At 39.7% G+C, this 17118-nt stretch overlaps 1 protein-coding gene across 7 annotated transcripts in view; it reads left to right on the top strand.

Moving 5' to 3' along the window:
- The window catches only part of LOC105493847 (nuclear receptor subfamily 1 group H member 4), an 85083-nt gene extending 68552 nt beyond the window's left edge, over nt 1-16531 (top strand). For 3 of the 7 annotated variants that reach the window (XM_011761798.2, XM_011761796.3, XM_011761797.3), the window contains 2 exons: nt 13628-13741; nt 14999-16529. In XM_011761798.2, the coding sequence (XP_011760100.1) occupies nt 13628-13741; nt 14999-15237 (353 nt within the window). In that variant the 3' untranslated portion in view covers nt 15238-16529. Of the gene's footprint in view, nt 1-13627; nt 13742-14998 lie in introns of all 7 variants that reach the window. The other 4 variants (XM_011761793.3, XM_011761794.3, XM_011761795.2 and 1 more) reach the window with 3 other exon arrangements.
- The last annotated feature ends 587 nt before the right edge of the window (nt 16532-17118 follow it).

The raw sequence follows: 17118 nt of genomic DNA, 5'->3' as shown, positions 1-17118 counted from the left end.
ACCAATTCTATGCCAGACCTAGACCCTGTTAATCCCAGTAACAAAATATCAGTCCCAAGTATCCGTTCGCTCTGATATTACCCTCTAACTTTCCAACTTGCCACCTTCCGGTACCCTGACTCTAGGGATTCTTTGTTCCAAAACAATGTCCATTGCCGGGTGCGGTGGCTCACACTTGTGATCCCAGCACTTTGGGAGGCTGAGGTGGGTGGATCACGAAGTCAGGAGTTCAAGACCAGCTTGGCCAACATAGTGAAACCCTGTCTCTATTAAAAATACAAAATATTAGCCCAGCGTGGTGGCAGGCGCCTGTAATCCTAGCTACTTGGGAGGCTGAGGCAAGAGAATTGCTTGAACCCAGGAGGTGGAAGCAGCAGTGAGCCAAGATCGTGCCACTGCACTCTAGCCTGGGTGACAGAGTGAGACTCTGTCTCAAAAAACAAACAAACAAACAAAAAACAAAAATCCATTTGTTGACCTTCCATCCACTAACTCTCCAGCCATTGACTCTACTCCCTTTTGCCTAACCACACTTTCCTCAGTACTTGCCTTAGGGTTCGTGGTTCATCAATATGATCATTTCCTTGGATCATTCACCAGATATCCTCAACTCTTTGTCTTTCTTTCACCTAAGAAAACCCTCTGGCTGATGAGTACAACTCTTTACCTACTCTGTGTTTGAGCCTGAGAACTGAAACAGTATGACTGGCTTACCCAAAGTTAGTGATCAAACACTTCAAGTGGACTTCAGTACTTTCCATGTATCCCTTTTCCCTAGTCAGTTCACTCTTGTTCTTATGGAAAATTGTCTTGTACCTTCTCTCTCTTCAAATTTCCAACATTTCTTCCCACTCATTCTCGACGATAACTTTGTTGAGAAAAGGTATCTTTCAAGAACATGCCATAGGAGTTGGGGCTCAAGGATATGTGGTCAAACCCCAGCTTCAAGGAAATGTGATTAAGCTTAGAGAAAGATGAACTCCCCAAGCTTAGTCAATATGTCAAGACAGGGGTTGTCACAAGAAACAAAGCCAGAGCCAAGTTCCTAGAATTAGGTGCACACAGAGCTCCCCAGGGTTTTCTGAGAGTTGACTTCATCCACATGATCCAATGTGACTCCCTACCATTTTGGTAACATTCCAGCAAGTGGGGAGGGCAAAGGGGAAAAAGAGTGGTACACCCTCCCTTTAAAGGAATAATCCTGAAGTGGTATGCACAACTTCACAGAGTTCCTCAGAGTTTTCTGAGTCTGGGCCAGAATTGAACCTGTTGAGGCAAGTGGTGTGGTTCTAGCCATGAAGACACAAAAGCTTCAAAAGCCAAAGTCAGGCAGGTTACACCTTGGGGCTCCCATGATTTCTGGCTACCACATATTGCTGGAGCCTCTCTGCCACAAATCAGCTACCTCTGGCAGAAACAATTGTCTTATTCCTCTTTTTATTTTATTTTATTTCTTTATTTATTTTGAGACAGAGTCTCACTCTGTCGCCCAGGCTGGAGTGCAGTGACTGTGATGTCCACTCACTGCAAACTCCACCTCCCAGTTTCAAGTGATTCTCCTGCCTCAGCCTCCCGAGTAGCTGGGACTACAGGTGCCCCCCGCCCCCACCCACGCCTGGCTAATTTTTTGTATTTTTAGTAGAGACGGGGTTTCACCGTGTTAGCCAGGATGTTCTCGATCTCCTGGCATGGTGATCCGCCCGCCTCGGCATCCCAAAGTTCTGGGATTACAGGCGGGAGCCAGTGCGCCCAGCCCTATTCCTTTTTATTAAATTAAGCACTTTATAAACACTGGTTTTTTGCCTGAAGAATATTTCTGATGGGCCAGGCGCGGTGGCTCACACCTGTAATCCCAGCACTTTGGGAGGCTGAGACGGGCGAATCACGAGGTCAGAAGATCGAGACCATCCTGGCTAACATGGTGAAACCCCGTCTCTACTAAAAATACCAAAAAAAAAAAAAAAAAAAAAAAAAATTAGCCGGACGTGGCGGCGGGCGCCTGTAGTCCCAGCTACTCGGGAGGCTGAGGCAGGAGAATGGCGTGAACCCGGGAGGCGGAGCTTGCAGTGAGCCGAGATCGTGCCACTGCACTCCAGCCTGGGCAACAGACAGAGACTCCATCTGAAAAAAAAAAAAGAAAGAAAGAAAGAAAAGAAAAGAAAAGAAAAAAAGAAAAGAAAAGAAAAGAAAAAGAACAAAAGACCCTCTGATGATCAGTTGTAAAGATGATTTACATCCTAAACCTTCAGAACAGGCAAGCCTTTCTGACTCGTGTCATCTCTCATCAGAATATCTTCTCATATTTCTCAGTGTGGTGGCTCATTAGCCACCCCCTCTCACTTGATGAGATCCTTAGTCAGCTTTGAATCTTATCATTTTCATTTGACTCTACCACTAGGGCAACTGTCCAGTAGCAATGGGAGATCATTTCTACTAGGACCTGTATTTGTTTACTTATTTTTTTTTAACAAGCATTTACTGAGTACTTCTATTGGATAAGTACACTGGTGGTACAAAGATGAATAAGATGAAGTCATAATCCTCAAGGACTTCATCTTCTAGGGGAAATATATATATGAAAAGAATTAATCACAATAAATTTCATGCATAATTTAAGTTAGAGGTTTGGCTGCTGTAACAGAGACAAAAAATAAAGAGGGCTTAAACAACATGGAAATGTATTTTTATCTTATAATAGTCTGGGCATGAGGAGAATGGGACTGATAGGAAATCTTCGTAGTGTCCCTCTGTCATAGTTCTATCCATACAGATGGATGTCATGCTCATCCATCCACAGAGAGCTGACTTCATCTGCATGGTCCAGTATGGCTCCCCACCATTTTGGTAAAAACACATTCCAAGCCAGGCACGGTGGCTCACACCTGTAATCCCAGCACTTTGGGAGGCCAAGGTGGGTGGATCACGAGGTCACAAAATTGAGACCATCCTGGCTAACACAGCGAAACCTCATCCCTACTAAAAATACAAAAAATTAGCCGGGTGTGGTGGCATGTGCCTGTAGGCCCAGCTACTCCGAAGGCTGAGGCAGGAGAATCGGTTGAACCTGGGAGGCAGAGGTTGTAATGAGCAAAGATAGCGCCACTGCACTCCAGCCTGGGCAACAGAGTAAGACTCCATCTTAAAAACAAGCAAACAAATAAACAAACAAAAACACATTCCAGCAAGTAGGGAGGGCAAAGGGGAAAAAGAATGGCACACCCTCCCTGTGAGTGAATAATCCTGAAGTGTTACACGTAACTTCTACTGGCATTCCATTGGCAAGAACTCAACTTCTTCATCACACCTTGAGACAAGAGACCTGTAAAGAGAACTACTAATGCAATAACTAGGTAAGACATGATGAGGGTCTTGCTGGTTAGAATACATATAATCAAAAAGAAAAAAACCTTGCTTGTAATTTCATAAGTTTCAGAACTTGTGATACCTCAAGTTTCAGAAAAGCTCAAGAATGAAGTTTTCCAGAATATGATCTGTGTAAATAAATATGCATGTTTCTAGTTTATAATAAGATACTTTCTCCAAATATCAACCATATATTGTGACAATAAAAAGCATCCAAACTCACATGCTGCTGAATATTTTATTATGTATAATGTTTTAATTTATTAATATTTATGAATTTCCTTCTCCCAGTGGATTTTCAGAACATTGCCTCTTCCCCACGACACATAAAAACCTGATCTTGCAAGATGACCTTTCAGACTAACTTTTTATTCTTATGCTAATACAATTCATTCTTATTTCTATTGTACATTTAATTCCAGAGTAACATAACGTCTCAAAGTTACTCTGTTTATGCCTACGGAACTCTTTAAAGAATATGATGTGAAATTTCTTTTCTTGTTCTTCAAATTCATACTCTTTTGTTTGCTATTATTAAATTCCAATCACGTACACAAAGATAAGTGTCTCTGAGATGCTTTTTAATGAGAGTTAGAGTGTTTATTTATGTTAATTGAGGCTTTAGAACATATCTGATATAATTTGTGCTTGAGTCGTTTCTATACAATTCTAGTGCATCATTGATTTTATTCCTAATGTACCATTACTTACAAACTAGGGGTTTAAGTTGGAATTGTTAATAAAAATAGGAATAATCATAGTATATAAAATATTATAGGACTGAAATAGGTTTTCTAACACTGAATGAGTTTATATTTTGTTTTGTTTTGTTTTTTTGAAACAAAGTTTTGTTCTTATCGCCCAGGCTGGAGTGCAATGGCACGATCTGGGCTCACTACAACCTCCGCCTCCTGGGTTCAGGCAATTCTCCAGCCTCAGCCTCCTGAGAAGCTGGGATTACAGGCGACGGCCAACATGTCCGACTGATTTTTTGTATTTTTAGTAGAGATGGGGTTTCACCATGTTGTCCAGGCTGGTCTTAAACTCCTAAGCTCAGGTGATCTTTCCGCCTCGGCCTACCAAAGTGCTGGGATTACAGGTGTGAGCCACCGCACCTGGGGCAAGTTTACATTTTTAACATTAAGGAAATTAGCAATAACCTCTCAGAAATCAAAGCAATTTGTTCTGTTCACTTCAAATATAAATAACCCCTGACATTTATAGTAGTTTTGGGCCTTTTTCCATCCCCACAAGAGACATAAATAAAATATTCAATTCAGTAAGAATTTACCAGTATGACAATATATCTCATGTTTTGCAATGTTTTGTTTTCACATGCATCATCCTGTTAGTGCTGCTCTCAATGACCCTCACTAGGTGAGTGTTACACTCCTATTTTATAGATGCAGAAATGGGCTTAGAGAGGCAAGATGACCTGCCCAAGGTCATACAACTAATCAAAAGCATGTGAGGAAATGAAGGTGGGTGTTCTAACTCACAGCCCAGCTCTCTTTCTATATGTGGCATCTGTCACTCACCAAGGCCTAATATTTGCCCAGTTTTCTGCTAGCAGGGAACATAAAGTAAAACATGGCTTCTGCCCTTCGGTTGAGGGATAAAGTATAAGTAGCAGTTAGCAATTTCAAATTGCTTTAAGTCAGTGATCAAATGAATAGACAATGAAGTCAGAGAAAGGAGATAATCTTGTTAGAGTGATGAAGTTGTAGCCCTTAGTAGTACCATACTAAAGTATACTGTGCTTATTTTTGTGATATGATTTCACTGCTTTAGCCTTTTCGGCTTACACAAAATGAAAACAGTTACCAGAACTGCATTTTCCAAAGATGCAAATCTAAGCTGATTATCAGTTCAGATACTGTCTTTGAGAGGGGTTGGAAATGTAAAGAAACAAATGATAGAATATTTATAAGAAGGATAAATGCTTAAGTTAAAATTTAGAAATCTTAACACCTCTACTTTTGCTTTTGAAAGTGGTCACATGATAACTTTTGCATGGGCAAATTTAGGACTCAAATTATAGGAAGAAACCTTCCTTGGATTAAGAGGAAACATTAAAGAAATACAAGTGAGGATATTTCCATTGCCCCTGGGCAGAATCCATTGTTCCTCAGCTGTATTTCCCAAGCTTTTTGTACTTGTTCAGTTTTAGATATTATGTATTTATTTATGTCAAGCGGCCCCTTGATATCCATGGAGGACTGATTCCAAGATCTCCCTTGGATACCAGTTAATGGCTGCTCAAGTCCCTGATATAAAATGGTACAGCCTTTGTGTATAACCTATGTACATCCTGTTGTATACTCTAAATCACCTCCAGATTACTTATAATACCAAAAACAATGTAAACGGTATGTAAATAACTGTTTCACTATATTGTCTAGGGAATAATGACAAGAAAAAAAGTCTGTACATGTTCATTACAGTTGCAATACTTTTCCCAAATATTTTTGATCTGTGGTTGGTTGAATCCATGGATACAGAACCCACAAAGAGCTGACTGTATCTACTTCTTCCATTAACCTGTTAACTGCCTGAGGACTTCATATTCCCAGATTCCCAGCACTAATATGGTGCCTGACACATAGCAGGAATATAAATATTGGTGAATTTTGTTGAGTTGAATCTGGAACTTGACAGTCCAAACTCTGGTAACTCCTAAGCCCTGGTGAGACCTAATTAGGCCGGATAGTTTTTAGCCACTAGGACTAATGGGAAGTATATCATTTATAATATATTTTAAATTAAATATTTTATGTTTAAAGTAATTCTTTTTTGAATGGCTAGTTTAATGGCAGCTCTCTACTTAGGGCCAAAAGTATAGCACAAATGACTCCCTGGGGGAAAGTTTAGCAGTTGAAATAGAGGACATAGTCCAATCTCTTAGTACCACAAGAATATGTCCATTGTCTTAATGGCCTCCCTTGTCCCCATCATATCTCACAACTATGTCACCTTCATCATAAAGGACTACCAAAACATACTACTGCCTGATTTAACATGCATTTATTAATCTCCTATTATGTCTTCAGAAGAATGCTAATTATTAGAGATGCAGACGTGAATAAGAAATATCTGGCCAGTCACAGTGACTCACTCCCATAATTCCAACACTTAAGGAGGCCGAGGTGGGAGGATTGCTTGAGACCAGGAGTTCAAGACCAGACTGGAAAACATAGCAAGTCCCTGTCTCTACAAAAAATAAAATATCTGGATGTGGTGGTGCACACCTGTAGTCCTAGCTACTCGAGACTGAGGCAGGAGAATTGCTTGAGCTACGCAGGATAATTGCTTGAGCTCCCCAGGAGTCCGAGCCTGCAGTGGGCTATGATTGTGCCACTGCACTCCAGCCTGGTAACAGAGCCAGAGTCTGTCATAAAAAAAAAAAACAAAACATCTATGAAGCACCCTTTATGGGTCAGGCAGCATGGCAGGCACTGGAGATATAATAACTGATTCCCACTCTTATAAAATGTGTATAGTATTTCACACTCCAGTGAAAAGGAAAGATGCGAATTGTGATAAGTTGCAATAGAATTGAAGCTAGACAAGAAAGTAACTAATTCTGCTTCTCTGTGGCAGGGAAAGCTCCATAGAGGAAGCAAAATTTGAACTTGGCCCTGAAACATGGATGGGGTGCCTTAGTCTAACAAGGATCCTGCCTTGTATTTCAGGAAAAAGCATGAAGACATAAAAAGTGTATCTCACTTGTTAGGGGAGCTGTCAGAATGCTCTTGGCTGATAGCTACAGAAAACAAACTCATCATGGCCTAAGAAAGTAAGAAAATGTCTTAACTCAAACAAGAAACCCAGAGGAAGAGTGACAGCAGAATTGGTTAATTTAGGAGCAGAACCCACCATTGGAAACACGGATCCTTCTCATCTTTCTGCTTCGCTGTCCTTGGCGTATTGGCCTTCCCCACAGGCTGGTTCTCCTCCTGGTCATCTAACGGCCAAAGCAGTTCCAGGCACTATGTCTAGGCACAACACCGGTCAAATGAAAAAGACATGCTCTCTTCCTCAATATGGAAATCTTCCTTAGGAACTTCCCAGTAGACTCCCCTTTAGTCTCATGGGCCCAAATTGCACTGCTGTCCCTAACTACACCAACCTCTGATGTGGGAAATGAGACCAACAGTGGCTCTTGGGCTGGAGCTGGGATTTGCCTCTACCATAGCGTATGGCCATGGGGCAGGGAGGGGGGAGGGAGCCTGTGTAGGCAACAAGCTGAGTCAGCTTTAGGAGCCTTAGATGAATCTGTGTCATTAGTTCCTAGGGAAACTATTGGGCTGCTGGGAGATTAGTTTGAAAGGAAAGCAGAAGGCAGATGTAGCCTTGTGTGCCATGCCAGGGGTTTATACCTTGACCTCTGTGCTACGGGGTGATGTCATTTCTAGAAAAGTTTCAAGTTGTGTGGTTTTAAGGAATTAGTATCATTTTTAACCAGATGCTCAGTCCATCTTGAGGACATCATCAGAATAAATCATATAGAGGTATTTAAGATGCCAGGATATATGTCTTGTGTAATACACATACTTGTAAATAACACATACACACACACACACACACACACACACACCCACCCCTGCTTAGTTTTTGTTCCCAATTACGACTAGAAAGCTAATTAGGAAATAAAAGACTCTTAACATTTAAAATACCTAAAGCAGTATAGTGTTAATTCTATCATACGGTTATTCTCTCAAAGAATATTTCTGATTATTGAACATAATTTATTAATCACAGACCTCTTTTAACAAAAAGGGAAAACACATAAGAAACAGGAGCAGAAACATGAAATTATTTTTGCATTTTCAGACTTTTCCATGGCAAAGTCTTTCACGGTTAAGTTAGAAAATAGCCCCACCTTGCGACCAAAAATCAGCTAATTGGTCTTTCAAGCAAAAATGAAGCAAATTTTAAACAATTCTCCAGCAAGAAGAAGGAAGCAGGAAAACAGGAAAAGGCTGTCCCCTTCAGGATGATGTTAGTGTTACATCTTTCATGTTAGAAATTGCTGGTTTACACGCCCTTTGTTTATGTTGGCATGGTTAACTCTGACTGTTGACTCTAATTCCAAAAGTAGATTTATATTTATCTATCCTGTAGGAAAATTATTTTTTAACTCTCCCATTATTTCTTTTCTACATTTTCTCTATATTCACTCTTGGCTTTTACAACATGCACAAGATGAAATAATCATTTTAAAAGTTTAACCTTATTTTCCCCACATATTATCAATTGTAATTAGATAGCTAATGGAGGCAACATCTCTGGAGGGTGTGTGGGGATTTAGAAAGGCAAATGAAATAGGAAATTTGGTAATCAAAGCAATTTTTAAAAATTTTAATATTTTCAAATCAGCTGTCTTGAATATCATCCCCAAATCTTCATGTACTATTTAATTTAATGGCATAGTCATAGATTACTATTTTAGGTAACCACAACTGATGAGTGTAGCCTCTGAATGCTGAAGAAAGCATAAAGATTGACATTTTTTTGAAGATGATAAAGAACAACCTTACCAAGAAAATAGAGAACTTAGTGTAGCTTTAATACCTGGAAAAATACTGAGGCAAATCACCGATCAGCCAGTTTGTATTTATCCCCAGTAATTTGCAGAATTTGTTGGTTTTTAAAAACCAACATGGCTTTGTAAAGACAAAAGTTCACACGTTTAATCTAAGACTAAGATGAACTGAGATTAAGATGGACTAATGTGTTGATTCAGTTCTCTTGAATAATGATAATAGCTACTATTATAATTATCTACTTGACATTTTTTGAGGATTTATTATGAACCTGGCATTGTGCTAAGCACTCTCTATATATGTCACGTAACACTACTGTTATATGGAGTACACATTATATTACATGTGACAACATTTCACAGATGAGAAAATGAAGGCTTAAAGAGTTAAAGTAATGTCCCAAGACCAAGTCGTGGAGTTTGGTTTCAAACTCAGAGCTGGCTTATGACCTCTTAACCACTAGGTTTGCTGGAAGCCAGGACTGGTGTTCTCCAGGCTCACATTTTCCAATCCTCTGCACTTTAAGTTGTATCTAGTTGGGTCATGGGTATTTAGTTCATTCTGTAACAGCTGGATAAAGGGCAATGTCCCACATGATGTAATCCCCAAACTGCTCAACAAAGACATTGTTGTTAATAGAGTCCACTGGGGTCAATTAAAGAATCAAAGTCAAAGGGGAGAAGAGGGTGGTATTTTGACCAGAGAGGAAAAGGGCAAGGATTTAATTTGGGAAGACTGTTTTTTAAAAAATATTTAAACATTTATTGTGCTCAAAAATTAAATAAATCCAAAAAATTAAATAAATCATGTAATTCTCTTTATAGGATGGGCACGGTGGCTCATGCCTGTAATCCCAGCACTTTGAGAGGCTGATGCGGGTGGATCACATGAGGTTGGGAGTTTGAGACCAGCCTGACTAACATGGAGAAACCCTGTCTCTACTAAAAATACAAAATTAGCTGGGCGTGGTGGTGCATGCCTGTAATCCCAACTACTTGGGAGGGTGAGGCAGGAGAATCGCTTGAACCCGGGAGGTGGAGGTTGCAGTGAACTGAGATCACACCATTGCACTCCAGCCTGGGCAACAAGAGCAAAACTCCATCTCAAAAACAAACAAACAAACAAACAAACAAACAAACAAACACACCTCTCTTTTAAAGTACAAAATAATTCATCACCTTCCTTTATTATTTGCCCATTATTTCATCTGAATGTTTATAGCTAAGATTTTCTTAAAGTAGGTTACCCATGATTACAGCTGCCTAGCAGACCTGTCTCATGGCATGTATATGTGTTTCATCAAAGGTAGTTTGGGAATGTGTGTGGGATCAAGATTCAGAAAATGTAGACTTGGGTTTTCCATTTATTATGCTAGTAAACTTAGCTTACCTCTCTGAGCCTTACTTTCTCAAGTCCGAAATAGGGATAGTAATACTGGCTTATCAGTACTTCCCGCACAGGATTCTTGTACAGAATCAAATTTGTTTACATATTTGAAAAATATGAAATACTGTATCCACAGAAAGGATGGGTATAATTATTGAAAAGAAGAAATCCTAGCGTACTTCGGGATCTTTTACTACCATTTGCACCACTGTAAGATAGAGAAAATGAGAGCTGTGTCCATGCATGTTAGAAGTAATTTTTTTCCTTTTTGTATTCATTTTATTTTAATTTATTTTAATTTTACTTCAGATTCAGGAGGTGCATGTGCAGGTTTGTTCCATGGTGCATTAATCTGTTTTGCATTGCTATAAAGGAATACCTGAGACTGGGTAATTTACAAAGGAAAGAGACTTATTTGGTTCATGGTCCTGCAGGCTGTGCAAGCATGACACTAGCATCTGCTCAGCTTCTGGGTAGGCCCCAGGGAACTTTTACTCATGATGGAAGGTGAAAGGGGAGCAGGCATGTCACATGGTGAGACAGGGAGAAAGAGAGATACTAGGCTCTTTTAAACATTCATATTTCACAGTAACTAATAAAGTAAGAACTCATTCATTACCATGGGGAGGGCACTAAGCCATTCATGAGGGGTCTTCTCCAGTGATCCAAACACCTTCCACCAGGCCTCACCTCCAATACTGGGGATTACATTTCAACATGAGATTTAGAGGTGACATGCATCCAAACTATTTCACATGGATGTATTGTGTAACGATGTGATTTGGACTTCTGGTGAATGCATCCATCATCCAAATCGTGAACATTGTACCCAATAGGTAATCTTTCAACCCTCACCTTCCTCCCACCCTCCCGCCTTTTGGAGTTGCCAGTGTCTGTTATTTCCATTTGTATGTCCATGTGTACCCCTTTTTTAGTGAGGACATGTGGTATTTGATTTTCTGCTTCTGAGTTATTTCACTTACGACACTCTTCTAAAAGTGAGAATTTAGGCTTTCTGGTAAGTATACCATTAGATGATAATTGTACTCTTTAGCGTCTGGAATCAAAGTTTATTCTGATTTGCTCAGCCAAAGCTCTTTAACTCTGGATCTGGTTTGGAAGAAATGGAGCAGTCTATTCTCATCTGGACCAATCCTGGGAAACATCCTCATCTCAATTAATCCATAAGTCACATCACAGGTTTCTTTGTTTGTTTTGTTTTGTTTTTCTGTGACCATGATTCTCCATCCAATGGCTCTTGTGGAATAAAACAATGCACAGAACAGGCACCAAGGTAATATTTATTGAATGCAGGAAGTGGCACTAATAGTCTTTTTTATTTTTTGAGACAGCATCTTCGGCTGGGTGTGGTGGCATCCCAGCACTTTGGGATGCTGAGGCGGGTGGATCACAAGGTCAGAGGTTAAAGATCAGCCTGGCCAATATAGTGAAACCCTGTCTCTACCAAAAATACAAAAAAAAAAAAAAAAAAAATTAGCCAGGCATGGTGGCACACGCCTGTAGTCCCAGCTACTCAGGAGACTGAGGCAGGAGAATCACTTGAACCCAGGGTGCGGAGGTTGCAGTGAGCCAAGATCACACCACTGCACTCCAGTCTGGGCAACAAGAGCGAGACTCTGTATCAAAAAAAAAAAAAAAAAGAGAGACAGCATCTCACCCTGTCACACAGACTGGAGTGCAGTAGCACAATCACAGTTTACTGCAGCCTCAACCTCCAGGCTCAAGTGATCCTCCCACCTCAGCCTCCTGAGTAGCTGGGACCACTGGCATGTGCCACTGCACCCAGCTAACTTTTGTAGTTTTTGTAGAGACGGGGTTTTGCCATGTTGCCCAGGCAAGTATCAAACTCCTGAGCTCAAGCAATCTTCCAGCCTTGGCCTCCCTAAGTGTTGGGATTATAGGTGTAAGCCACTGCACCTGGTTAGAAGTCTTAACTGACAAAGAGGAGTGAGCTAGATGAAAGAGAAAAGGGATATTTCAAGTAGAGAGCACAACATGTACAAAAACTGGGCAATGTGAATTGTTTAGGGAACTACAAGTGGCCGAGGGTGGCTAGAGGAAATGCAGTGTGATGGAGTGCAGCTTAGCCTTGCCACTGTCAGGACTTTGGAGCCTGCCAGCTTTGGTTTGAATCCTAGTTCCACCTCTCTCAGCCGAGTGTCTTTGGGCTAGTTATATAACCTCTCTGTATCTACCTCATAGGGTTTACAACTATTAAATGAATTATGGTATATTAAATGCTTAAAATATTGCACAATACATAATGACTACTCCTACTATTAATCTTCTTATTGTGAATAGTGAGATAGGCAGGGTACAGGTCCTAGAGGCTCCTACGTTAAAAGGAAGAAAATTAAAACTATATGCCTAAAGCCATGGGGAGGTTTAGATGGTTTTTGTAAGAGGTAGGGAGAAAGTGTGTGATTTGATTTTTAGAAAGGTCATTCCAGTACCTGGATAGAGGATGGATCAAAGGGAATCAAATTAAAGACAGAAAGGCCAGTGAGGAGCAACTGCGGTAATCCAGATGAAGAGAGTTGGAAGCTTAAATTAAGTAAATGCCAGGTGCGATAAAGAGGAGAGGGAGCATCAGGTGAGAGTGAGCAGGAGAAGTCACAGGCCTGGGTCCCTGAATCTCAGTTGTCAGGCCTGGGGAGTTGGGTGGTGTGGATACCACTCACCAAGAATGGGAACGCCAGGAAAGAAGTGGATTTGGAGAAACATGGGGGAGCTTAGTTCTGTAGTACATGGTGTCTTTGATTTTGGACATACTGGGTTTGAAGAGAACAGCCAAGTACTGACGCTTGGTAGGTAATGGCTTGGTGCTTCAGGAAGAGATCAGAACCCTTTGATAAGAGCACTGGCCCATTTAGAAATGAAGCTGTCTATACTTATGGACTGAAGAACTACCATTTTTTGTTAGTTGTTTAAGATGTGATCTCTGCCTTAATTATCGATAGTCATATTCAAAAGATTCACTAAATCTCACCTGGAAAATGGAGACGTTTTTGAAATTCTTTTGGCAATTCAGCAGCATTATCATTGATTATTCAGTAGTGACTGAAACAAAGACACTGCCAAAATTAGACATACACTCATTGCTTTGGCTATGTTTTGAGAATTTTGTCAACTGATTGTCTTTGCAATGTCCTTCCTTTGGACATATAACAAAAATAATAAATATACAGTCATTATTTGAATGTGTGCATATAGTTGCAAAATTAGCATGTGTTTATATGGATAATGTGTTTCTAGTTTTACACTGTTTCATCACTCAAAAATTTTATTATGACTGCAACTTTCCCCCATAGGTATCTCTGATGAATATATAACACCTATGTTTAGTTTTTATAAAAGTATTGGGGAACTGAAAATGACTCAAGAGGAGTATGCTCTGCTTACAGCAATTGTTATCCTCTCTCCAGGTAATTTCAATGTTACATTTTAATTTTTATGCCATTTTTTTCAGTATACTAGTAATAACATTTATTGAAAAAAATCTGGAAGACACAGAAATATAAAGAAAAAGTAAAGTGGCCTATAATTCTACCATCCAAATAGAACCATTATTAACCTTTCAGTACACTTCTTCTCAGTCTTTTTTAAAAAATCACACTTATTCATTTAATAAATGTATATTGAACACCTACTGTGTACTAACCGTGGTGCTAAACCCTGGGAATGCAATAAGACACAGCTCCCATGCAACTTGCATTCTGGTAGGATGAGAAAGATAATAAATGAAGAAACAATAATATTTTTTCAGAAGGTGGTAAATGCTACAAAAAATGTAATGAGAATATAAAGAAAGAGAGTGGCACAAAAATGGTGTTTTAATTCGTGGTCACGGGAGGCTTTTCTAAGTGGGTGGCATTGGAGCAGGGATCGAAATGAAATTACATACTTTTTAACATAATAGGGAACTTTTTTCTGAGTTTATATTTCTTCAAAAGTCATTTCCCAAGTCATTAAAAATTTACATTGGTAAAGTTGTAATATGTGCTACATATTCCATTGTATGCATATACAATCATTTACTTAATCTTTACAACATGTTTGTATATTCAGGATATTTCCAGTTTTTTTGTTGTTGAAAATATTTTTTTCAACAGTTTTTTTGTTGTTGAAATGAATACCTCTTTCCATATTTTTTTTTCTATATTTTTGGGTTACTTTAATAATTTGGGAGTCGAATGATGCCATGTTCATGATTTGTAAAGCATAAAAACAACGCTAGCCTTAGACCATTTTTATACACTATATTGAGGCAGAAGCTAGTTGTTATTTTGCTTTACCATAAAAATTATGACTTGTGACTGAAAAGCTATTCAGCAGAACCTACTAAAGTTGTGCATGGATATGTCCTATGACCCAGTCATTTCACTTCTGAGAATATACTCAACAGCAAGGATGCTGATGTCCACCCTACAGGTTATCTTTAGGGGTTTTGATTGGAAGGGGAATTAGGGAGGCTTCTGGGAAGCATTACGTGTGTTGTATCTTGATCTCATTATAATTACGTGTGTGTGTGCATAAAAATTCATCAGGTTGAACACTTAATTTTTACATTTTGTGTACAACATTTAACTTACACTTCGAAATAGTTAACGTTGCTATAATTATGCTGAATTAATGCTTTTCCACTTTTTAATTTTGTCATTTTATTTTAAACTTCAAAACAGATAGACAATACATAAAGGATAGAGAGGCAGTAGAGAAGCTTCAGGAGCCACTTCTTGATGTGCTACAAAAGTTGTGTAAGATTCACCAACCTGAAAACCCTCAACACTTTGCCTGTCTCCTGGGTCGCCTGACTGAATTACGGACATTCAATCATCACCATGCTGAGATGCTGATGTCATGGAGAGTAAACGATCACAAGTTTACCCCTCTTCTCTGTGAAATCTGGGACGTGCAGTGATGGGGATCACAGGGGAGGGGTCTAGCTCCTTTTTCTCTCTTATGATATTAATCTGAAGTATAACTTTTCTTTATTTCACTTGTACCCAGTTTCACTCAAGAAATCTTGATATTTATGTTGTAATTACATGTATAACTTCCACAACTGTAAATATTGGGCTAGATAGAAAGACTTTCTCTACATTGTATTTTAAAAGGCTCCAGGGAATCCTGCATTCTAATTGGCAAGCCCTGTTTGCCCAATCAAATTGATGGTTACTTCAATTCTATCTGTTGAACTAGGCAAAATCTCATTTTGCTCTTCATCTTACCATATTGCTTATATTTTATTAAAGAGTTGTATTCAATTTTGGCAATAAAGCAAACATAATGGCAACAGGCTTTTCTTTGGGAACAAAGTTTGATAAATATACAAACTCGTTTCTTTAAATGTTGAAAGACATCCTATTGAATCTGAGGGGATAATTTACAGAAAGATACTGTCTTTCATTACGTCAATGGAACTTTTGTCATCCCTGAAAAAGTCCTGGTGAATTTGTAATAGTCCTCTGATCATTTCCTTTTCTTTGAAGTTCAAAGAGAATAGCAAACAGAAAAGTTAACAATTTTCACATAAAATATTCCCTCAAGCAATCCTTTCTCCCATAGTTAGTCTTGAGGCAGGATTCACAAATTCAGAGTATGCAGCTAACTGCAGTGATGGGACCTTCCCTTTCCTCTCTTGAAAGTGCTCCATTGGCTTCATTGTATCCAATCATCTTTCTGTTTTGTTTTGCTTTTGAAAACATTCCTACAGCTGGGTGCACAGCTGCTGTATACTTCCCCCAAAGCAGGAATTACTTCATTTCCTTCCTTCATTGTTACACTGTTGCATTCTTCTCTCCATTATCCTTTGGTGAATACAATAAAACACCTTCTATAAGTAATGGGTTTATATCTCCCTTTCTCCTAAAATTAGCCAAAGTAGAACATGATTAGCAAGCAGTTTTTTTGTATCAAAATACTAGGACAACCCTGGAATTCTAAAAATAACCAGTCAGTGGAAAACTGTGTTGAGGCTAGCATCAATTGGATTCTGATACAACGCAAATGTCTTGAGTTCCCAGTAAGTACAAGATTCATTTGCTAAACTCCATGGAGGATACAGAAATGATTAAGACCCAGTAACAAGAGCTGAGCGCAATGGCTCACACCTGTAATCCCAGCACTTTGGCAGCCTGAGGCTGGAGGATTGCTTGAGCCCAGGAGTTTGAGACCAGCTTGGGCAACATAGGGGAAACCCTGTCTCTACAAAAAATAGAATAAAATCAGCCAGGGGCTGTGCTGGTCCCAGCAACTTGGGAGACTGAAGCAAGAGGATTGCTTGAGCCCTGGAGTTGGAGGCTGCATTGAGTCATGATCGCACCATTGCACTCCAGCCTGGGCAACAGAGCGACACCCTGTCTTCAAAAAAAGAAAAAGAACAAAACCCCGTAACTGCCCGGAGGGAGTTACAAAGGCTGCAGTGGAACTTGCCGTAGGCTTACCCTGGAACTTGGGAAAGTTTCATAGAGGAGATGGTACTTCTGCTGGACTTAAAGGGATAGCCCTGAATCAGTGGGTCCAGGTAGGAGGGAAGGGGTTCAAGGTGAAAGGGGTGGCAGGAGCAAAAGGAGGAAGGTGGTGAGTTGCACAGATGTTAAAAGACCACGTAATCTGGGAAGGGAGGGAGGATGCACAGTCTCTTTCTAAATTTCAGTTTCACCATTGTGAAATGCAGAGATCAGCACTTATTGCATAAGGGAATTTGGCTTATTAATGAAGAGTAAGTGGGAAGTAGCAGGCCCACCAGGGAGAGGGTTGGTGAGGAAAGGACATTGAAGAAAGAAGTAAATTTCCGAAT

Source organism: Macaca nemestrina, chromosome 10 (assembly GCF_043159975.1).
Source record: "Macaca nemestrina isolate mMacNem1 chromosome 10, mMacNem.hap1, whole genome shotgun sequence".
Lineage (NCBI taxonomy): Eukaryota > Metazoa > Chordata > Mammalia > Primates > Cercopithecidae > Macaca > Macaca nemestrina.
This window is presented reverse-complemented; position numbering and strand designations above follow the sequence as displayed.